Below are 24466 nucleotides of genomic sequence, written 5' to 3' on the forward strand. Positions count from 1 at the left end.
TTATAGATCACTTTCTAGTACGCATAGTTTACTGAGACTATATATAATAATCAAGCCTCAGTGAATTTAAGAAAATTGAAATCATACAAGAATCTTTTCCAACCACAAAGTTCTAAGATTAGAAGTCAATGGCAAGGAAAATATTGCAAAAACCACAAATAGGTGAAGACTAAAAAACATGCTAAAAACAACACATGGATCACTGAAGTAATCAAAGAGGAAATTAAAAAAAAAAGAAAACCTAGAGAAAAATGACAGTTCAGACACAATGATCCAAAACCAAGGGATACAGCAAAATCAGTTCTAAGAGAGAAGTTTATAGCAATAAAATCCTACCTCAACAAATAAGAAAAATCTCAAATAAACAACTTAACCTTACACTTATAGCAACTAAATAATGAAGGAAAACAAAGCCCACAATGAACAAACAAAACTCAAAGCGACACCACAGAAATACAAAGGATTATAAGAGATTACTGCATGCAACTATACGCCAATAAATTAGACAACCTAGAAGAAATGGATAAATTCATAGAAAGGTATAATATTCCAAGACTAAACCAGGAAGAAATAGAAAAGATGAATGGACCAATCAGAAGTACTGAAATTGAAACTGGGATTAAACAAACAAACAAATAAAAATAGGAGGTCCTGTTGTGGCACAGTGGAGATGAATCTGACTAGGAACCATGAGGTTGTGGGTTTGATCCCTGACCTTAGGTTAAGGATCCGGCATTGCTGGGGGGCTGTGGTGTAGGTCACAGATGTGGCTTGTATTACGCATTGCTGTGGCTGTGGCATAGACTGAAGGTTGTAGCTCCAATTGGACCCCTAGCATGGGAACATCCTATGCTGTGGGTATGGTGCTAAAATAATAAATAAATAAAAATAAAGATAAAATAAAATAAAATAAAAAACCCAAAAAATGAAAGTCCAGGACTGGATGGCTTCACAGGCAAATTTCACCAATTAGAGAAATGTTAACACCTGTACTTCTGAAATTCTTCCAAACTCTTCCTCTCCAGAGGAAAGAACACTCCCAAGCTCTTTCTATGAAGCCACCATCATATCAAAACCATATGATACCCCACAAAAGAAAATTATTGGTCAATATCACTGATGAATCTATATACAAAACTCCTCAACAAAACACTAGTAAACAGAATCCAACATTACATGAAAAGGATCATAAACCATGATCAAGTTTGATTAATCTCAGGGATGCAACAATTCTTCAATATCCACAAATCAATCAGTATGATATACCCATCAACAAACTGAAGAGTTAAGAACATATGCTCATCTCAATAGATAAAATGAATGATTTAGGCAAAATCCAACACCTTTTTAGGATTAAAAGAACTCTCTTGAAAGTGGGCTTAGAAGTAACCTACCTTAATATAAATGCCCTATATGACAAACCCACAGCTAACATTATTCTAAATGCTGAAAAGCTTGAAGAATTTCCATTAAGATCAGGAATAAAACAAGGATGTTCACTATCACCACTGTTTTTCAACATAGTTTAGGAAATTCTAGCTACAGCAATCAGAGATGGAAAAGAAATCATAGGAATCCAAGTTAGAAAATAAGTAATAAAATTGTCCTTTTTTTCAGATTTCTTAACACTACACAAAGAAAATCCTATCAGAAAACTACTAGAGCTCACTGAGGAATTTTGTGGTAATTTATGTATATGTATTAAAATGTTGCCCAAAAAGCCAATAATGCCTTTTATATAATAAAGGAATTAAATTTGGATAAAATATTGCACCTTCTTAGTCATTCTCTTTAGTGTCCTTTACTCAAGAAAATTTTCTGAGTTTTTCTTTTTGTTCATGACATAGGTTTTTTTCAACATTATATTTCATTTTTAATTGTGGTAAAATACACATTACATAAAATGAGCAGTATTAACCATTTTTAAATGAATAGTTCAGTAACATTAAACACATTCCCATCATCGTGCAGCCAATATTCAAAACACTTTTTAATCTTACAATACTGAAACTTTATAGTCATTTAATAATAACTCACCATTAGCCACCTGTCCTCCCAATACCTTCCAAGTAAAATTCTACTTTCTGTCCTTATGAGTTTATTTCTGAAAATTCATAAAAGCAAAATCACACAGTATTTGTCTTTTGGGGATATTTTATTTAAATTTAAATAATGTCCTCAAGTTTTATTCATTAAGTAGCATACTACTGCTAATGGATATTTACTTGGCTTGCTTCCATGTTTTAGATATTGTAAATAATGCTGCTATGAACATATATATACAATAATTTTTAAGTCTTTGCTTTTAATTTTTTGGGGTATATACTCAAAACAGGAGTTTCTAATTCACATGGTAATTTTTTATTAAGAAAGCACTGTATTGCTTATATTTGCTACCGAATTTTACATTAACACACAGTAAAAGGCTTTCAATTTTTACAAATTTTTGTCATCATTTCTTTTTTTTTTTTTTAGTAGTCAACATACTAATGAGTTTGAAATAGTATATCATCGTGATTTTTTCATTTCCCTAAGGACTAGTATTATGGGCATTGTTTCATGTGTTTATTGTTCATTTGCATTATCTTCTTTGGAGAAATGACTTTCCAAGTCCTTTGTTCATTTTTATCAGGTTTTTGATTGTAGAGTTCTTTATATATTCTGGGTATTAACTCCTTATAAAATATATGATTATCAAATATTATTTCTCATTCTATAGGTAGATTTTTCACAATGTCAACTGTGTCATTTGGTGCATTGGAGTTTTAATTTTTGATGTAGCCTAATTTACTTATATTTTTATTTTTGCTGATTGAATTTTTTTATCATGTACAAGAAACAATTACAAAATCCAATCATAAAATTTTCATCCATGTTTTATTTTAATAATTTTATAGTTTTACATCTCAGGCTTAGGACTATTTTGATTACAACTTTGTATATTAAAAAATCTCAAACAACTTAACATTATATCTATAGCTACTAGAGAAAGAAGAAAAACAAAGCCAAAAGTGAACAAAAAAACTCAAAATGACACCACAGGAATGCAAAGGATTATAAGAGACTCCTGCATGCGCCTGTGTGCCAATAAAATAGACAACCTAGAATAAATGGATAAATTCATATATATAATATATATACGTATATATATTTGCATGTGGATTCTAATTTTCCCAGCTCTATTTGTTGAAGATTGTCCTTTCCTCATTGAACGATTTTAACATTCTTATACTTTTTTTTTTAAGGCTGTACCTGCAGCATATGGTAGTTCCCAGGCCAGGGATTGAATCCAAGCTGCAGCTGTGACCTATACTACAGCTTCAGCAATGCTGGATCCTTTAAAACACTGTACTGGGCCAAGGATGGAACCTCTACCTCCCTAGCAACCTGAGCTGCTGAAGTCAGGTTCTTAACCCACTGCGGTACCCAGAGTACCACATAGGGAACTCTGTCACTCTTGTACTCTTGCTGAAAACCATTTAAACATAAATGGGAGGGTTGATGTCTGCTTCTCTATTATATACCAGTGCTTCTCTATTATATACCAGTGGTCTGTCTTTATGCCAGCAGCACACTGTTTTGTTTTGTTTTTTTTAATGATTTTTATTTTTTTCCATTATACTTTGTTTCCAGTGTTCTGTCAATTTTCTACTGTACAGCAAGATGACCCAGTCACAATACATATATAAATTTTTTTTTCTCACATTATGATGCTCCATCGTAAGTGACCAGATATGTTTCCCAGTGCTATACAGCAGGATCTCATTGCTTATCCATTCCAAAGCCAATAGTTTGCAGCTATTAACCCCAAATTCCCACTGTTTTAAAAACTGTAAATTTCTAGTAAGTTTTGAATTCAGGAAGTGTGAGACTTACAACTTTTTTTTCAGTGTTTTTTGGCTCTTTAGAGTCTCTTGAAATTCCAAACAAATTTTGGAATAAATTTTTCTATATGTGTGGAAAATGAAATTTGGATTATAATAGAGATTGCATTGAATCTGTTGATTGCTTCATGTAGTATTGGCATCATAACAATATTTTCTTCTAATCCATGAATGCAGATTATTTTTTCCATTTACTTACTTCTTCAGTGTCATTCAGCAACATTTTGTAATTTTCAATTAATGTCTTTTGCCTCCATGGCTAAATTTATTCCTAGATATTTTGCCTTTTTAGTATATGGTAAATGGAATTGTTTTGTTTTGGGTTTTTTTTGTTTTTGTTTTTGTTTTTCAAGGAGAATCATTCATTAGCATTGTAGAAATGTCATTTAGAGTGAATTTTTTTATCTTGAAATATTGCTGAATTTCCGCATTATTTATCTCTCTCTCTGTGTAGAATCTTTACAAGCTTCAAAATATAAGATCATATTTTCTTCAAAGTTATTTCCTCCTAAGTGGAAGGACTTCTATTTCTTTTTTCATAGCTTTATTAGTTGCATTGTGTAAGCTCTGTAGAAGTTTAAGACATAGACTCTGTTGATTTGATACACACACATATATATACATTTCAATATGATCACCACCATAGCATAAGCTAAAGTATAAATTGTAATGATTTGATACATGTATATATTGTAAAATATTTAACACCATAAGATTAGTTATTATATCCTTCAATTCAAATTATTACTATTTTTGGTGGTGATAATATTGAAGCTATACATTCATAACAACTTTTTAATATATGGTACATCATTGTTAACTATTGTTATCTTGCTACAAATTAAATCCCTGGAAAGCGTTAATCTTGTACCTGACAGTTTGCACACTTTGAGAAACATCTCTCCCCATTTCTCCTACCCCTCATCACTAAATAGCCACCATTCTATTGGTTTCCTGGAGTTAGTTCTATGATTTAAATTTCCTCATATAAGAGCAATCATACAGTATTTGTCTTTCTTTCTCTGATTAATTACAATAATTTAGCATAATGTCCTCTAGTTCTGCCCATACCACAGATGATGGGATTTATTTCCTTCGTTTTTACAATTTAATGATATTCCATAGTGTATATGTAGTGTGTGTGTATGTGTGTATGTGTATGTATCAAATGTTCTTTATCTGGAGGTAGATAAAGATGACAGAGTAGTAAGATGTTTTCCTAAACTTCTCCCACAAACACATTAAAAAAAACATATCTAAATGTAAAATGACTCACGCAGAACATCTACTGAATGCTGGCAGAAGAACTTAAACCTCCAAAAAGGGCAAGAAACTCTTGATATAACTGGGTAGAACCAAAGAGAGAGAGAGAAAAAAAGAATTAGGATGGAACTGGTATGCTGTGAAAGAGAAAAGAAACCCACATCCTGGGATGCCACCTAACAAACAGGAAGATCAGCTGAGATGGAGGGACCTCAAAGTTGCCAAGAAAAGTGCAGCAGTTGGACTGAATAGGGCAAAGTAGAGTGGGAGCAGCACAGATCCTCTGTACTACTGGCCTGGATACCACAGCCTGAGATGCTTGGGTGATGAGATTTAGGCTCCAGAGATCAGTCCCAGGGAGAGGGCTGGGGTTGGATGTGTGGGGACAGCCTGAGAGGCTAAGGAGAAGTGCATCATGAATGGGGGAGCAGTGTGCTATGGGTTGGGGAGCAGGATGCCATAGCAGAAAGAACCTGGGATAAGGTCTGGGCCTTCAGGAGAAGCAAGGCTCCATTGTTGGAGAGGGAAAGAGGAGGAGAGATGGACAGCCATAGGAACCTTCCAGTGCATGGGCACATGCTCTCAAAGTTGGGGCTGCTCTGGTGCAGGCTACAGGTGGCAAGAAGTGACTTACTCTGGCTACAAGAGACTGGGTTCTTCTTGTGTGGGGTGCAGGTGGTCAGGCACATCTGGTGTGGATCAGGGGCAGTGGGGGGTCTAAGAGTGATGGGGTGCCTCTTGTGTGATCTACAGGTGGCAGGAACAGAGTGTGGCAGTCTTCTCAGAGGCTGGAAGGAGGCATGGCCTGCCACCACTTGGGGCCTGTGAGTGGGCTTTGCCTCTGGCCCCAGTCACCTCAGGGTTTGACAAAAAAAAAAAAAGGCACTGCAACCAAGCACCAAATATTGTTGCTCTCACACCCCTGGAAACACACCTGCCCTGCAGCTTCCACTGCCAAGTGCTCTGGGTGGTGCCCGGATGCTTGCTTACTGCCCCTTCCCAAGACCCTACAACTAGGAGCAGTTGGTGCAGCACCTCCTGTGTGGGCTAAGTGGGACAGGGTTCTTCCTACAGTCTGCAGGTGGTAGGGGAAAATCACTGCAGTTATCACTGACACTAGAGGTGGGTGTGGCCTTCCACCACTGGGAGTCCATGACCAGGCATTACCTATGGCCCTCATTACCTCAAGGGTACCACATAGGAGGGCATTCTTTCCAAATACCACCTGTGGTGGCTCTTGAATCCCTGGAAGCACACTGATCCAGTAGCTGCCACTGCCAAATGCACTGGGAAGTGCCCACATACTTGACCTCTGTCACTTCTCAGGATCCTGAAACTAGAAGCAGCCTGTGTAGCACCTCTTGTGTGGGCTAAATGAGACAAAGTGCTTCTTGAAAAGTCTGCAGGTGGTGGAGGCAAGCCACCACATTTACCACTGAATCCAGAGGTGGGCATGGTCTGCTACCAGTAGGGGTCCCTGAACAGCCACAACTGTTGGTTCCAATCACCTTAGAGGAGGGCATGCAATTGAACACTACCTGTTGTGGCTGTCACTCCCCTGGGAACTCACACATTCTGCTGCTGCCACTACGAAATGCTCTGGGCACACTGTCAATCTGCATAATGCTCAATACCACTTCCCAGGGCCTTGCAACTAGGAGTAGCCAGTGGCAGTTTCCTGAAGGTCCTTGCTGCTGTTAAGAGCCCAGCAACCAGGCACTGACTCCTAGTCCTACCCATTGCATCCTTCTCCCCAGAAACAGACTCAGCACCCTAAGGATATCAGCATGCTCACACCAAAGAAACAGAACTATTCAAACTCCCACACCAAAAATAAATAGTAACCCCCATAAAATACAAAGGGGTGCACTTGCATGGAAGTAGCTCCCCCAAGACTAATTTGGCTTCCCTAAACTCACAGAAAAAGGAAAACATAAGCAATATGAAGAAGCTCAGAAACCATTCCCAGTTAAAGGAATAGGAGAATTCATTTCAAGTAGCAAACAATGAAACAGAACTCTGCAATCTGATAGACATTGAGTTCAAAAGGGAGATGGTAAAAACTGAAGAATTAAGGCTGAATATCAAGGAATAAATAGCAGAGATAAAAAGTAATGCAGATTCATTTAGAAAGAAACTAGAAAATATAAGGAAGAACATAGAAAAATTCAAAAATTAATTTGCAGACACACAAAATTAGCTAAAGTCACTAAAGAGTAAAATGAATAATGCAGAGGAATGAATTAGTGACATGGAAGATAAGATAATGGAAATCACCTAATCAGGACAGCAGACTGAAAACCAAAGAAGAAAACATGAAAGCAATATGAGACCTATGGGATAAGATAAAGCAGGCCAATCTACACACAATAGGCATTCAAGAAGGAGAAGAAAAACAAAAGGGGATTGAAAGTATATTTGAAGAAACTATGGCTGAAAACTTTATAAATCTAAATGAAACTGATATCAAGATACAGGAAGCACAGAGGGCCCCAAACAAGTTGAACCCAAATGTGTCTACCAAAAGACATATTATAATAAAAATGGCAAAATTAAAGATAAAGAGAGGTTTCTAAACACAGCAAGAAAAAAACTAAGCATTAAATATAAGGGAATCCCTATAAAGTTATCAGATGACTTCACTATAGAAACACTACAGGCCAGAAGGGAGTGGCAAGATTTATTTAAAGTGCTAAAAGGAAAAAAATAGCAGCCTAGAACACTCTATCCAGCAAGAATGTCATTTAAAATAGAAGGGGAAATAAAGAATTTCTCCAACAAACAAAAGCAAAAAGAGTACAGCAATAGGAAACCCATTCTTAAAGAAATACTGAAAGGGCATCTCTAAATACTAAAAAAAAAATTAAAAAAATAAGAAGAAAAAGAAATAAGATGGAGGAAAAAACAATTGGAAAGCAATCTTTTAAATAAGCCAGCATATAGATCTAAAAAGGAAAAAAAAAACCTACTTTAAAAGTGATAATATACACAAGGAACAGCAAAAGGATAGAGATGAAGATGTTCAAAAAAGGAATACAGAATCATAGAATGTGGAGAAGGATAGTAATAAAATATAGCTTCATTTTTTTTATAAAAATGTGTTTGAGCCTGAATGACTATGAGTCTAAAGCAAGCAGATATAGGAAGGGGTTTGCATACTTAAAAAACAATCACAAATCAAAACCAAATATTACATTCACAAAAACTCAAAAGAAAAGCACTCAAGCACAAAATTAATGGAAATCATTCAATCAAAAAAAGAAAGGAAGAAAGGAGAAATATAGAATCAACTGGAAAATAAGGTTTAAAATGGCAATAAATACATATCTATCAATAATTACCTTAAATGTCAATGGACTGAATGATCCAATCAAAAGACAGAGTGGCAGAGTGGATAAAAAGAAAAACCCTTCAAACTACAGCCTACAAGAAACTCACTTTAGGGCAAAGGACACATGAGGATTGAAAGTGAGGGGATGGGAAAAGATATTTCATGCCAATGGACAAGACAGGAAAGCAGGAGTTGCAATCCTCATATCAGACAAAATAGACTTTAAAACAAATGCCAGAAGAAAAGGCAAAGAAGGACACCATTTAATGGTTAAAGTATCCATTCAAGAAGAGGATGTTGCAATCCTCAATAGATATGCCCCTAATACAGGAGCACCCAGATACATACAACAAATACTAACAGACATAAAAGGAGAAATTGAAGGAATACAATCATAGTAGGAGACTTTAATAACACCCCACTCACATCAATGGAGAGATCCTCTAGACAGAAAATCAATAAAGCCACAGAGATCCAAAAGGAAACAATAGAAAAGTTAGACTTAATTGACATTTTCAGGACATTACATTAAAAAAAAAATCAGCATACACATTCTTCCCTGGTGCACATGGAACATTCCCAAGAATTGATCATGCACAGGGGCACAAAGCTAACCTCAACAAATTTAAGAGTATATAAATTATTTCAAGTATCTTCTCTGACCACAATGGCATGAAACTAGAAATGAACCACAGGAAAAGAAATGAGAAAAAACAGACTACATGGAGTCTAAACAATATGCTATTAAGAAACCAATGGGTCAATGAGGAAATCAAGAAGGAAATTAAAAAATACCTTGACAAATGATAATGAAGACAAAACCACTCAAAATCTATGGGATGCCACAAAAGCAGTGCTCAGAGGGAAGTTCATAGCAATACAGGCCTTCCTCAAAAAAGAAGAAAAATCTCAAATTGACAACCCACCACCTAAATGAATTAGAAAGAGAAGAACAAACAAAATATAAAGCCAACAGAAGGAAGGAAAACATAAAGATCAGAAAGGAAATCAATAAAATAGAGATTCAAAAAGAAAGAGACAAAATCAATCAAACCAAGAGTTGGTTCTTTGAAAAGGTAAACCAAATTGACAAACCTCTGACCAGACTCACCAAGAAGAGGAGAGAAAAAAACCAAATAAAATAAGTAATGAAAAAGGATGTCACAACAGATACTATAGAAATACAAAAAAAAAAACATGAGAGAATACTATCAACAATTATATGCCAACACAATTGACAACCTAGAAGAAATGGACAACTCTCTATAGAGTTACAGGCTGCCCAAACTGAATCAAGAAGAAATAGATCAACAGAACGGATTGATCATAAGAAAAGAAATGGAATATGTCATAAAAACACTCCCTACAAATAAAAGTCCAGAACCAGATGGCTTTACAGGTGAATTCTACCAAACATACAAAGTGGAACTTATACCCATCCTCCTTAAAATTTTCAAAAGGCTGAAGAAGAAGGAACATTCCCAAAGACATTATATGGCACCACCATCACCCTAATACCAAAACCAGAAAAAGATACTGCCAAAAAAGAAAATTATAGGCCAATTCTCAACATAATTTTAGCCAACCAAATCCAAGAACATATAAAAAAAAATCATACAACACAACCAGGTGGGATTCATCTCAAGTGCACAAGGATGTTTCAACACATGCAAATCAATCAACATCATATACTACATTAACAATAGTCAAAAATCACATGATAATCTCAATAGATGCAGAAAAAGCATTTGGCAAAGTCCAACACCCATTCATGATAAAAACTCATACCAAAGTGGGTATAGAGAGATCATGCTTTAACATAATCAGGGCCATTTATGACAAACCCACAGCAAATATAATACTCAATGGAGAAAAGCTGAAATCCTTCCCAGTAAAATCTGCCACAAGACAAGTATGCCCATTGTCACCACTGTTATTCAACAAAATATTGGAAGCCCTAGCCACAACAATCAGAAAAACAAAAGAAATAAATTTTATCCAAATTGGAAGAGAAAAGGCAAAATTGTGACTGTATGTAGATGACATGATACTACATATAGAAAATACTAAGGACTCAACCCAAAAACTACTCCAACTAAACAACAAATTCAGCAATGTACTAGGATATGATTAACATTGAGAAATTAGTCACATTTCTATATACTGACATTAAAATATTAGAAAACGAATAGAAAAATAAAATACCTTTTAAATTTGCATCAAACTGTTGTTGTTCTCATCATGGCACAGTGGAAACGAACCCAACCAGGAACCATGAGGTTGCAGGCTCCATCCCTGGCCTCACTCATTGGGTTAAGGATCTGGCATTACCATGAGCTGTGATGTAGGTTGTAGATGTGGCTCAGATCTGGCATTGCAGTGGCACTGGTGTAGGATATTGGCAACAGCTCTGATTGGACCCGACTTGGGAACCTCTATATACTGCAGGTGTGGCCCTAGAATGGCAATAGACAAAATAAACAATAAAAAATAAGTACACATAATTGCACCCCACAAAATCAAATACCTGGGAATAAACCTGACCAAGGAGGTGAAATACTTATATGCTGAGAACTATAAAACATTAATAAAGGAAATTAAATAGGATTCAAAGAAATGGAAAGTTATTCTAGGCTCCTGGGTTGAAAAAATTAATATTGTAAAAATGGCCACACTACCCAATGCAATCTACAGATTCAATTCAATCCCTATCAAATTACCCATGACATTTTTCACACAATGGAACAATCCAAAAATATATATGGAATCACAAAAGACCCAGAATTGCCAAAGCAATACTGAAGAACAAAAACCAAACAGGAGGCATAACTCTCCCAGACTTCAGGCAATATTACAGAGCCACTGTAATCAAGACAGTGTGATACTGGTACCAAAACAGATACACAGACCAATGGAACAGAATAGAGAACCCAGAAATAAAACCAGACACCTGCAGTCAATTAATCTTTGACAAAGGAGGCAAGAATATAAAATGAGAGAAAGACATTCTTTTCATAAAGTAGTGCTGGGAACCTGGAAAGTCACCTGTAAATCAATTAAAGTGGAACACACCCTCTCACCATGCACCAAAATAAATTCAAAATGGCTTTTAAAGACTTAAATATAAGACAAGCACCATCAAACTCCTGGAAGAGAGCATAGGAAAACATTCTCTGATATCAACCTTACAAATATTTTCTTGGGTCAGTCTCCCAAAGCAACAGAAATAAAAGCAAAAAGAAACAAATGGTACCTAATCAAACTGAAAAGCTTTTGCACAGCAAAGGACACCAAAAAGAAATAAAAAAGACAACTTACAGAGTGGGAGAAAAAAGTTCCATATGATGCAACTGATAAGGTCTTAATCTCTAAAATATACAAACAAATTATACAACTCGAAAACAAAAAGGCCAACAACTCAATTGAAAAATGGTCAAAAGACCTGAGTAGATGTTTCTCCAAAGAAGATATACAGATAGCCAACAAGCACATGGAAAAATGCTCAAGGAGTTCCTGTCATGGTACAGTGGAAATGAATCTGACTAGGAACCATAAGGTTGCAGGCTTGATTCCTGGCCTCACTCATCATGTTAAGGATCTGGCATTGCCGTGAACTGTTGTGTAGGTCATAGATATGGCTCAGATCTGGCATTGCTGTGGCTCTGGCATAGGCCAGTGGCAAAAGCTCCAATTACACCCCTAGCCTGGGCACCCTCTTATGCCATGGGCACAGCTGTAAAAAAGATGAAAGACCAAAAAAAACTAAAAGAAAAAATTCTCAACATCACTGATTATAGAGAAATGCAAATCAAAACTATAATGAGGTGCCACCTCACATCCGTCAGAATGGCCATCTGTTATAAATCCACAAATAACAACTGCTGGAGAGGGTGTGGAGGAAAGGGAACACTTCTGTGCTTTTGGCGGGAATGTAAATTGGTACAACCATTATGGAAAACTGTATGGAGATACCTTAGAAAATGATACATAGAACTTCCATGTGACCTAGCAATCCCACTCTTCTGCATAAATCTGGACAAAACTTTCCTTGAAAAAGACACAAGCACTTGCATGTTCATTGCAGCAATATTCATAGTAGCCAAGACATGGAAACAACACAAATGTCCATCAACAGATGATTGGATTAGGAGGAACTGGTATATATACACAATGGAATACTACTCAGCCATAAAAAAACCAAATAATACCATTTGCAGCAACATGGATGGAACTAGAGACTCTCATACAAAGTGAGCTAAGTCAGAAAGAGAAATACAAATGCCATATGATTTCACTTATATCTGGAACCTATTATATGGCACAAATGAACTTTTCCACAGAAAAGAAAATCATGGACATGGAGAACAGAACTTGTTGGCAAGAGGGAGGAGTAAGGGAGTGGGAGGAACTGGGCTTTGGGGGTTAATATATGCTAACTATTGCCTTTGGAATGGATAAACAATGGGATCCTGCTGTATATATAGCACTGGGAAATATGTCTGCTCACTTTTGATGGAGCATGATAATGTGAGAAAAAAATGTATGCATGTATGTGTGATTGGGTCACCTTTCTGTGCAGTAGAATATTGACGGAACATTGTAAATCAGCTATAACAGAAAAAATAAAAATCATTATAAAATTTTTTCTTTATCCATCAATGGACACCTAGGTTCTTTCCATATCTTACTACTATAACTAATCTGAGTAGACTTCAGTGAAAGTAATTCTTACACATGCAGGATTCCATTGCCTAGGCTTTTCTGTGGTTAAAACGATCTGTCTGCTTCAGTTTAAACTAAAGGAATGTGTGCAGTAGTGGTATCATCCATTTTGAGCTGAAGTTGTCAAGAAGGAGTCAAGCAGTCTTTTGGATCATTGGATTACTGGGTGCATTGACTAGTGCAGAAAATTCAGGGAAGTTCTTCAATGGCCCTTTAGTGAATGGGAATGTTACAAAATAAGGGCTGTATGAATTGAAGCCAATGCTCCAAAAATTGACCCTTTCAGTAAATAAATATTTGTGGATCTCTTTCTGGATCTCTTTCTACTATAAATTATTTTTGTCAGTTTTTCTATTTTTGTGTCAATATCATATCACTTCATTACTGCAGTTGTCAAAGCATTTTAAATAGTCAAAGAAAAAGCAGACTTTTTTCCATTTTTTATTTATCTTACTGGGACATGTGTAAACATACATTTGAGACAGAATACTAACTCAGGTAGTTAGTATAGGAGCATAGGGTCTGATACATTCCTTTGATATGGATATTGATTAACATTTTTGGCTTAAGGGCTCCATGCAGTAACACATCCACAGGCCTTATTTTATTATAGGAAATGCAAATTCCCCACAGACTTTTTTTACTGTAGGAAATGAGAATCTCTAGCCTACTCCTCAACTGTTAGAAAAGGAATGAGAAGAATGGTGACTTAATCTAAGGGAAGAAAAGGACAAAAAACCATAAAACTTATACAGGACATTTCCAACTCTAAAAGCTCTATTGAACAAAGACTGATATAGGTAATTAAACAAGGTCAATGGGGAAAAAAAACCCCACATCTTTCTGGACCCCATGTTGGTACCCTTCCCCACCTTTAAGACGTAAAAATCCCTAAAGGACAGTAGAGAAAGGGGGTCTCTTCTCCCCTCTCCCAGCATGTCCTGGGAGCTATTTGCTTTTCTTTAATAAAGACTTTGCTTGCTTGCTGCTGCATGTTTGTGGAGTTAATTATTCAACTGCCATGAACAAGAACCCAGATTCTGGTATCATCTTTTCAGAATCACATTTAAGAGCAAAATTTCAGATATATTAAATATCTATGATTTAAAAATAGGCTGTTCTTTTTCCTTAGTTACTGTTTATAATAAAAAATTAACCATTATAGATATCATAATCTAAATGTTATTTCAGCAATTAAACATTTCTTAAAATATACTGAAAATACACCCATGCGCACACACATTTTTAGAAGTAGACTAGGTTGGCTTATTTTTCTAAATAAATTTTTGATCTACCTCTGACAAGCTACATAAGATTTAGCAAATTATTTATGTCATCTTTCTTTGGTTTTATAGTTAGAAACATCAAGATAATAATGTATAAATTGTGGGAATATTTTGCTGATTGAATAAGACTATATATATAAAGAAGTTAGCAGAAAGTCCTTCCCAATGCCTAGTTAAAATCCTACTTAATCATTTCTCTTAGAAGACTTTTCTAAATATGAAAAGATATTATATTTGAGAAAATCTTTGACACTAAAAATTTTTACATGAATTTTAACATAATGTCATGCTGCTCAACTACTAGTGCCTCTCTTTTCAATCTTGATGAAAAGATTTTAGTTGTTAAATTTCAATATTTTATATGTCAGTTGGTTTTATGAGGAACACAATGTTTTAGGTGCCAAGGGATGCAAGGTAAATTACACTCATTGATCTGAAAGAAATTGGGTGAAAAAGGACATCAAATAAAATTTGACATATGCTGTAGTATGTGTTTTCTTATAGGCTATATAGACACTTGGATGAAATAATCAACATCACTTGGTTTTCAGGATAGGCTTCTGGGAAAAGAATCTTGAAGGACAATAAGTGGTTAGCCAGCTTGACCATAGAAGGGAAAAATATGGAAGAGGACATATATTTTGAAAGGACATGGAGGTGTGAGAGAAAATAGATCTTTCAGAGATAAATTTTCACAATATAGAATTGACAGATGAGGTGATAAAATCATGTCCAGGTCAAAGAGTCCCCACACTGAAGTTTCTGTTTTGTCTGAAATTTATTAAGAAGCACAGGATCATTTTAATTTAGAAGTTGGTACTTGTCTTTTAGAAATGTCATAGCTTTAAGCAAGTGAAAGCTTTTAGAATGGAATGAAGCATAGCCTGAAGCTAGAACTGTTAGTATTGAGTTAAATACAATTAATACAATACAAAAGTGATTTTACTGTGTCTACCATTAAATTTTTGATTGCTGAGGCATTTATTTCAAATGACATTTATCTCAAATAAGCATTATCAGCTGAATAACACAGCTGCTAGAACCCCATATCTGTGAAGTTCCCATTTCAGAAAACCCTGGGTGGTCTAGATAACTGACCATTTTAATGACTCTACCTTCAGCCCCCAAAGCCCAAATTCCACCCTTAACCTTAAAATTAGCAAAAAATGACAGATGCAGTGAGACACTAGACAGCCCACCCTCTGGTCTAATAGAGGCAGAACCACAGACCTCTCTACCTCCACCAATGAGTTTACTGCAGGGCTCTCAGACATGCAATGCAACCTCTGAAAATTGTGAGTGTTGTCTTTTGCCCCTCCAAATTCCATGAAACTTATTGATGAAGGCTGTCCAACAGTCCTAGTAACCGTAATGGTCAGTCCAGCCAGACTGTTGGTCCCAGTAAGGGGGCATGTCTATGGAGGCTGGCTATAAGTACCTAGACGAGTGCTTCAGGGATTCCTAGGCTATGGCATCACTATCTATAAGCAGAAGCCAACATAATAATCATGTACTAAAGAGGTGAGCTACAAAGAAATTTAATAAAGCCTTTGGACCCATTTGAATAACTAATCACATTTTCACATACATTTAAGCTTCTGTGAGTTTATTTCATTTTATTTCAGCCTATGTATTTGATAAGAAATCATGTAAGTTTATCTTGGGCAGATAGATGTGAGTGATGGCATGAAGTGGGATCTTAATTCCCTGCTCAGGGTTTGAACCTGGACAGCCTGATGAAAACCAAGAATCCTAGCCATTAGACCAGCTAGAGGCTAGATGTAGAATTGTCCCGATTCTTGCCCCCATTTAAAGCAATAATGTTTCAAGGAGGCAAAGACCATAAAAATTTTTATAAAGTTTACTGTTAGAAACACAGTACAACATGTGGGAGAGCACAGAAATCTGAAGTATTAGTCTATTTATCTAAGGCAGAAGTAAAGCAGTAGTAGTACACACACAAAAGGGAAGCTTTCAATTTATCTGCCAGTGCCAGATAAATGATTTAAATTACTTATATGGGACAGTTCTTCCAGGTCTTTGTCTTCCTTTGGTCAAATAATTTGTTTTATCTTTCACACCTGACCAGATATAAGACCCTCACCTGACTTGCATATGTATTTTTGGTCATGATGGATTCCAAAGCAAAGCATGGTGGGAAGTTTATCCAGACTTATTATGATCCAGCACCCCTCCCTTTCTGACCATAGTGTCTCTCTGCACATATGTAGTTGGGGTCTTCCTGATCCTGAGGGATGTGGAGTATGTGATCTCTTTGTTCTGCCCAAGCTGAGCTCAGGCCCTCTTCTGATCCTAGCATCACCATCATTTAACAAGTTCACAGAAGAGAAGTACCAGTTATTTGCCTTGTGCCTGTTGTTATTTCTATCTTGTAGTATAGATAGATGGCTGTTTGTAAAGGCTTGTCCTGGAGCTCACCTATCTCCTGCCTCAGGAAGTGTAAACAAAAGGCTAGTTGCTACTGTCTATAGATAGTCCACCTATCTCTTGCCTCAGGAAGTATAATATGAGGCTAGCTGCAGTTGTCTATTCTAGAGCCCATCTATCTCCTGCCTCACTGCCATTAACTTTTTCCTTGAAGTGTCAAGGAAAACAAGCTCCAGTATATCCAGCCTGGTAAGTCCCAGCTGTTCTCATCCCAGGGGCCCATCTACCTTCTACCTCAAAATGAGGCAATATGGTTACTACAAGTTGAGAAGGTAGGCTGAAAATTTCAGCTTACTTTTTAGTGCATATTCCCTCATTTACATTTAACTCTATTTTTTATATTTGGAAATATTTAGCTTTATCAATATTAAAACTATTTCCTGGAGTTCCCGTCGTGGCGCAGTGGTTAACGAATCCGACTAGGAACCATGAGGTTGCAGGTTCGGTCCCTGCCCTTGCTCAGTGGGTTAACGATCTGGCGTTGCCGTGAGCTGTGGTGTAGGTTGCAGACGCAGCTCGGATCCCACGTTGCTGTGGCTCTGGCATAGGCCAGTGGCTACAGCTCCGATTCGACCCCTAGCCTGGGAATCTCCATATGCAGTGGGAGTGGCCCAAAGAAATAGCAAAAAGACAAAAAAAAAAACCAAACCAAAACAACAACAACAACAAAAAAACTATTTCCTAAGAAAATTTGGCAGCCATAATTTATGACACCACAACAACTAAAGAATGACAAATAGGGCAAATTTAATTCAAATCTGGGAATTCATATGGATTTTGTTTCCTCAGAGTGGTTTGAAAGACACAAGCCCTTCTACAATTGAAGCCAAAGGACTGAATTCTATGTGGAGGTAAAGGATATAAGGTCTATGATACTATATGGTGTTCAGACTGAAAATATGAATACATTGGACCAATGGAGTAGCTGATATTGAATCCTTTCTAAAAGAGACAAAAGGGAAGCTTTCAATGTGACACAGAGTCAGAGAGTGATTTTCATTTTCCAGTTTAGAGATCCTAGAATTCATTTAGTGAATCACTATCTGTAAGTAAAAATATAAGATGAGCCCCCCCCCTTTCTTTTTTTCTGAAAATCTGTTATCTTCTCTTACTGACTTTAAATACTTTTGATGGAAAAAAAATGGGAAAACATAAGTGGAAAAGTTTTTGTAACACTATATAAATTATATAAATATAAATCTTTCTCAGCCTGGTTATTAAAATTATGACATATATTTTTGTAAGCTGGCAATATAATATAAAGTTTTTCATAATATTCTGGGATTATCATCATTTTCTCACATCCTGATGTCTCTCCTTCATGCTAAAAATAAAGGAGAATGGAAAAAGATAATCAACTACTTAATACTTAAATGCTTAAATACAAAAAAAATTAAGAGTATTCTTTTGGTTATGACTAGATTCCTCATACATATTCATGCTTATCATTGCAGTGTTGTCCCTACTCCATTCAACTGTATTTTGGGTCATGCCTATCTTGAACAAAAATGGATCAGGTATATCTTATAGTCCTGTCTTTACTCATTGAAGTAGAACAAGCCCATTTAGGCCCCAAAAGGGCACACTGGAATAAATACCTCAAAGCGCACAAAGTATTCTCTTTGTTAATGCCACTCAAATTACAACATATTATAGTGCCAGAAAGAAATCAATTTCTTAAAAATATACAGTTTCCGGGAGTTCCTGTCGTGGCGCAGTGGTTAACGAATCCGACTAGGAACCATGAGGTTGCGGGTTTTGTCCCTGCCCTTGCTCTGTGGGTTAATGATCCGGCATTGCCGTGAGGCTGTGGCTCTGGCATAGGCTGGTGGCTGCAGCTCCGATTCGACCCCTAGCCTGGGAACCTCCGTATGCCACAGGAGCGGCCCAAGAAATAGCAAAAAGACAAAAAAAAAATATATATATATATACATTTTCCCTCCCTGTCCCCCAACTCCCCATCCATGTTGGAAAAAGTAGAATTATTCTCAAAATAGAAGTGTTTTTTATTTCTCTAAGAAAAAAAAATGGGAATTTGGATGAAATAAGAAAAGACTCCAAGACTCATTCTGAGATGGAAAAGTTAAAATGCACATTATTAAAACCTTCTTTGAATTAATATGTGTAGATACCACTATGGGGGTTATGATATTGATCCAATATAATCTTGAAGTGGGCAGATGCCACACATGAGGAGGGGCAGGAAAGTAGGGAGAATCAAAAGAAGAGGAATTCTGTAGTTACTGATGAAAGCACAAGCTGGAGACATGCTAGGACAAAAGAATATAAATGTCAGTAGGGAATTCCATGTGGTAAAGGATGAATCATAAAATTTATTAACAGATATGTATAATTGATTTTTTCTTAGGGTCTCTATTGACTGTGTACCTGTGGGTAAGTCGGTAACTTTGTCTTTTCTTGGAAAATAAATAAATAAATAGAATTCTTATTGGAATTGTTGTTTGTGAAGTTTGGTTGAGGAAAAAGCTAGAAAGCAATGGGGCTAAGTTACATAATGTTGTACCTAAAGTAGAGGTAGCTGAATGTTGATGAGACGTTCCTATAAATTCACAGAGTTCAAAGCATACCTGAGTGAATTGCTATTATTGCCATGTGAAAACTAAATTAATAAACATGTTTGTATCCACTCTGGAACTTGTAGATAAAGCAACTTATACAGGATGATTTGGAGAAATCAGACCTTCAACTTTGACTTCATCCTCTTAGGAATCTTCAGTCACAGACTCATCCACATCTTCCTCTTCTCTCTGGTCTTGGGCATTTTCACAGTTGCCTTCATGGAAAATATTATCATGATTCTCCTCATCTACCTGGACACCCAGCTACACATCCCCATGTACTTCCTCCTTAGACAACTCTCCCTCATGGACCTTATGCTCATCTGCACCACTGTACCCAAGATGACTTTCAACTACTTTTCTGGAAGGAAGTCCATCTCTCTAGCAGGTTGTGGAATCCATATATTCATCTATGTTTCCCTGCTCGGGGCTGAATGTTTCCTGTTGACTGTCATGGCCTATGATCGCAATACAGCCATATGCAACCCTCTTCGATATACTATCTTAATGAATCAGAAACTCTGTATCCTCATGACTGTTGCTTCCTGGATCTTGGGCTCTCTTGATGGCATCATTGTGCTGGCAGCAGTCCTCTCATTTTCTTACTGCAGCTCCCTGGAAATCCATCACTTTTTCTGTGATGTTGCTGCCTTTTTACCTCTACATTACACAGACACCTCTGTATTTGAAAGACTGCTTTCCACCTGCTGTGTGATAATGCTAGTCTTACCAGTCTCTGTGATCATAGGCTCCTATTCAAGAGTCCTCCACATTGTAATAAGCATGGGCTCTGAGGAAAGTCACCACAAATCCTTCACCACCTGTCTTCCCATCTTACTGTGGTTGGATTCTACTGTGGAGCTGCCATGTTTATGTACATGGGACCAGCTTCTAGCCATACACCAGACCAGGACAAGATAGTATCAGCCTTTTATACCATTCTCACACCCATGCTGAACCCTCTCATCTACAGTCTTCCCAACAAAGAGGTATCTGGGGGATTTCATAAACTGTTGAGGAAAGGAAAATTAATGTAACTGTATCCAACATCTTTGTGTGTGCACTCTGGTCATCATTCCTTCCAGGCAATTGGAGTCCTCTGCATCATCTTATTTTCCCTAGTGTTCTTTTCCCTCACATTTTTTTGTCCAATTTCAAATAATCTTTATTTTGTATATTTTTATATAAACATCTCAGGTAAAGAGGACAGTTTAGATAAGAGCATAAGCCCACTGTTACCATCCAGTTAACTCATATAACTAAAGTGTCATTAACTTATTGGAATTTGCAAATCTAAATCATCTACATTCTTGAAAACTGAAACAACCCTTATATGTTCATGAATTACCTTGAATTACCTCATTTTAAATTCAATCTTAATTATGTAATTTATTATTGCATTATAAATAATTTAAAAACCTAACTAGACTTTATAAATGGCATGCTCCTAGGGTCATACTAGGTTGCATCTCTTTTTTATAGAAATAGCAACATTTTTAGATAAATAGAATAGTCTCAGCCCTTTTTTTTTAACAGAAAACTCACATACTATGAAATTCAACACTTTAAGGTATGCAGTTCAGTGAGTTTTTTTTTTTTTTAGTAGATTCATGGATTTTGCAAACATGTACATGTCAAATTCTAAGTATTTTTATCAAGCCCCAAACACTCATACCCATCAGTGTTCATTCCTTTTTTCCTCTTCCCACAAACCCTGGCAATCACTATGTTTTGTCTCTGTGGCTTTGCCTATTTAGGACATAACATACAAATGAAATCTCTAAATGTGACGTTTTCTGACTGGCTTCTATCATTTAGCATGCTGTTTTTAAGGTTTATGTTGAAGCGTGTTCCAGCACTTGGTTCCTTTACATAAATGAATAATATCCCATTTGAAGATACATCACATTTTTTATCCAATCAATAACTGATAGACATTTGGGATGTCTCCAATTTGGCTATTATGAATACTACTACTACTAACATTCACATATGCATTTTTACGTGGGCATATATTTCCACTCTATTGAGTTAAAAATGTGACTGAGGAGGAGAATTGCTCAGTCACATTTTTAACTTTTTGCATAACTCCCAAACTGTTTCACGATGGCTGCAAAATTTTACCTCATAAACCCCCTGGGGCTAGAAGGCTCCTCTTTCTCTTATCTTAACAGGATATATCATGCTGTGCAAATGGCATGCTAGACCAACACATTATGCCTCATTCAGCTGACTTATGCCTTTAGGTCTTTGTTCTTAAGCTTAAGTTTTTTTTACCAACACTGCAATTGTTTTTCAAGCAGGAATATAGGGTAAAAGTAAAGCAGGGCATGATGGAGATTTTATCATAGAAAATAGAAGCAGAGAGGCTAATAAATGTTGTAGAAACATGTCTCCTGACAATAGGGGTCAAACTTTATTCTTTTGCTTGGATATATCTAATTGTCACAGCACCATTTGTCAAGAGACTATAATTTCTCTGTGAAATTATTTTTCATACTTTTGTTAAACATCAGTTGATCACAGGTGGATATAATTACTCTTCAACACTTCTTTTTCATGCATCTGTATATCTATTCTTATGTTACTGTTGCTCTGTCTTGGTTATTATAGACTCCCTGTAAGTGAAAAGTCAAAGTGTGAGTTTTCTTTTTTCTTCTTGGTAAAAATTACTTATGCTCTTCCAGATATCTTGAATTTCCATATAAATTTCAGGATCATTTTGACAATATATGAAAAAGAGCATAAAAATTGTGTCAGATCTATAAATTAATTTGGGTGATATTTACAGCTTCATGATAATAAATCTTCCAATTAATTGGCAGACTATCTTTGAATTTCTGTTAATGTCTCTCTCTTTAAAATTTTGTAGTTTCCAGGTATAAAAATCTTATGTTAATTTTTAAAATTTATTATATATAATATATATTATATATAGCATGTAATATATATTATTATTGATGATATTATAATGGACTACTTAATTTTATTTTCTTATTGTTCATTGCTAGTGTCAATCTATTATATTTTGAAATTCAGTTAATTATGTATTTGTTAAATTTCTTTCCAATGTTTTATATTTCTTCTTCATTTTTTATGTCCTTTATTTTAGCGATAATCTTTACAGAAATGGCCTCATTCTTATTATATAACTCAATATTGACTCATCATTGTTTACTTCCAAATTTCTACTTTTACTATTTGTGTCTATGAAATTGACATACAGGCTCTCCTAGGAAATCTGTACTTGAGATATCCTGGAATAGCATGACTTTCTTTTACAGACATATTTATGGGTATTCTAATAAATATAATTTGAATCATAATAGTGCAGGAATTCAAGAATGATTTAGCTCATTCCCACTTCAAACTTTGTCTAATTTCATTGTCATATACACAAACATATATGTACGCATATACATCGTATTAATGTTGCTGTATGCATACACAAGTCAAAGAAGATAGTACATATATATTTGTCTTTTTACCTCCACTAAGTAAATAATTATATTTTTAGTTTTTTTAACCCATATTTTTATAATTGGGATAGTTCTTTTTATTCAATAAATGAAATATATCATTATTACAAGTTTCTGCCTCATTTATGTATTATCTTCAGGGAAACAAACATGTGCCAAATCACTGTTTTTTTAGTTGTTGCTCATTTGGTTTTCAATTATGATCAGTTATAACTAAAATCACTAATGCCTTCATGGGAACTTCATAATTTGGGGTAATTTCCTTTTCTATTGCTTATTAATTTCAACTAATATTTATTGAATGCAAATTGGTGATAAACTTGAATAACAAGGTGCTCTTTTATGGAGTTAAAAATGAGCACTGCATTATTTATTTCAAGAAATTCATGGAGTTCCCATTGTGGCTCAGTGGTTAACAAATCCAACTAGGAACCATGAGGTTGCAGGTTCGATCCTTGGCCTTGCTCAGTGGGTTAGGGATCGGCATTGCCGTGAGCTGTGGGGTCGGTCACATACATGGCTCAGATTCCATGTTGCTGTGGCTCTGCTATAGGCCAGCCACTATAGCTCTGATTAGACCCCTAGCCTGGGAACCTCCATATCCTGTGGGTTCAGCCATAGAAAAAGATAAAAAAAATTTTTTTAAATACATTTTTTATTAAGGAAAAGAGAAATTAAATCATATAGATAAACTATAATGTATTTTTAAAAGTTGTGATCAGCATAATTCTATGGTGGCCAGTCAAGATTTTTCTCCAAATTTCAGGGACTATGTTATGAATATTATGGATATTGCTTCTACATTTGTCACATTATATGACCAAAAGGCAATTCAAAAATAAATTAAGGATAAAGTCGGTTGACCTTAATATCAGATTTTACATGTTTGTGCCTAACCTAACTACATAAAAAGACTTGTTCTCTGGCTGGTTGTAAGAGGGAAAGAAATATAGATGTGAATCATGAGAAGGATTTGGCATGACTTTTTAATTTGTAGTTAGTGGGGGCTATGTGCAAAAAAGAAGATTCTGGGAGCTGAGAGAAACCTTTGGTTTATAGTACAGGAAGAGTGACATTAGTCCTATAGCCAGAAAGAAAAAAAAATCTGCAAATACCCTGAAATGAATTTGTCTACATAGTTTACAACAAGAGCCAGTCCAGCTGATGTTTTGTCATTGGCCCATGAGAACCTAATGAGAGATGCCAGGCAATTGCACCTGGATCACTGATCTACATAACTGTGAAATAATAAATGAATATCATCTTCAGGCATTAAGTTTATGGTAATTTGGCAAACAACAGAAAACTAAAACAGTCATGAGAGTAGTTCATTTAAAATAAATGTAGTGGCTAGGAGCCCAATTAAACACTTAAAATCCCTGTGACTGCTTTTTGGCCAATTTAGCATTTGTGATTTTCCCTTTAAATAAAAAAAGAATATCTCTACATAGAATGATTGTAAAGAAATGATAGA

The 24466-nt window shown here is 35.8% G+C and overlaps 1 protein-coding gene across 1 annotated transcript; it reads left to right on the forward strand.

Moving 5' to 3' along the window:
* Positions 1-19615: 19615 nt before the first annotated feature.
* On the forward strand, positions 19616-20550 carry LOC125124177 (olfactory receptor 2M4-like). Its single transcript, XM_047774326.1, is given in 2 exon segments — positions 19616-20336; positions 20339-20550. Coding segments are annotated over 2 exon segments (933 nt in total).
* Positions 20551-24466: the final 3916 nt, after the last annotated feature.

This window comes from Phacochoerus africanus, chromosome 4, assembly GCF_016906955.1.
Source record: "Phacochoerus africanus isolate WHEZ1 chromosome 4, ROS_Pafr_v1, whole genome shotgun sequence".
NCBI lineage: Eukaryota > Metazoa > Chordata > Mammalia > Artiodactyla > Suidae > Phacochoerus > Phacochoerus africanus.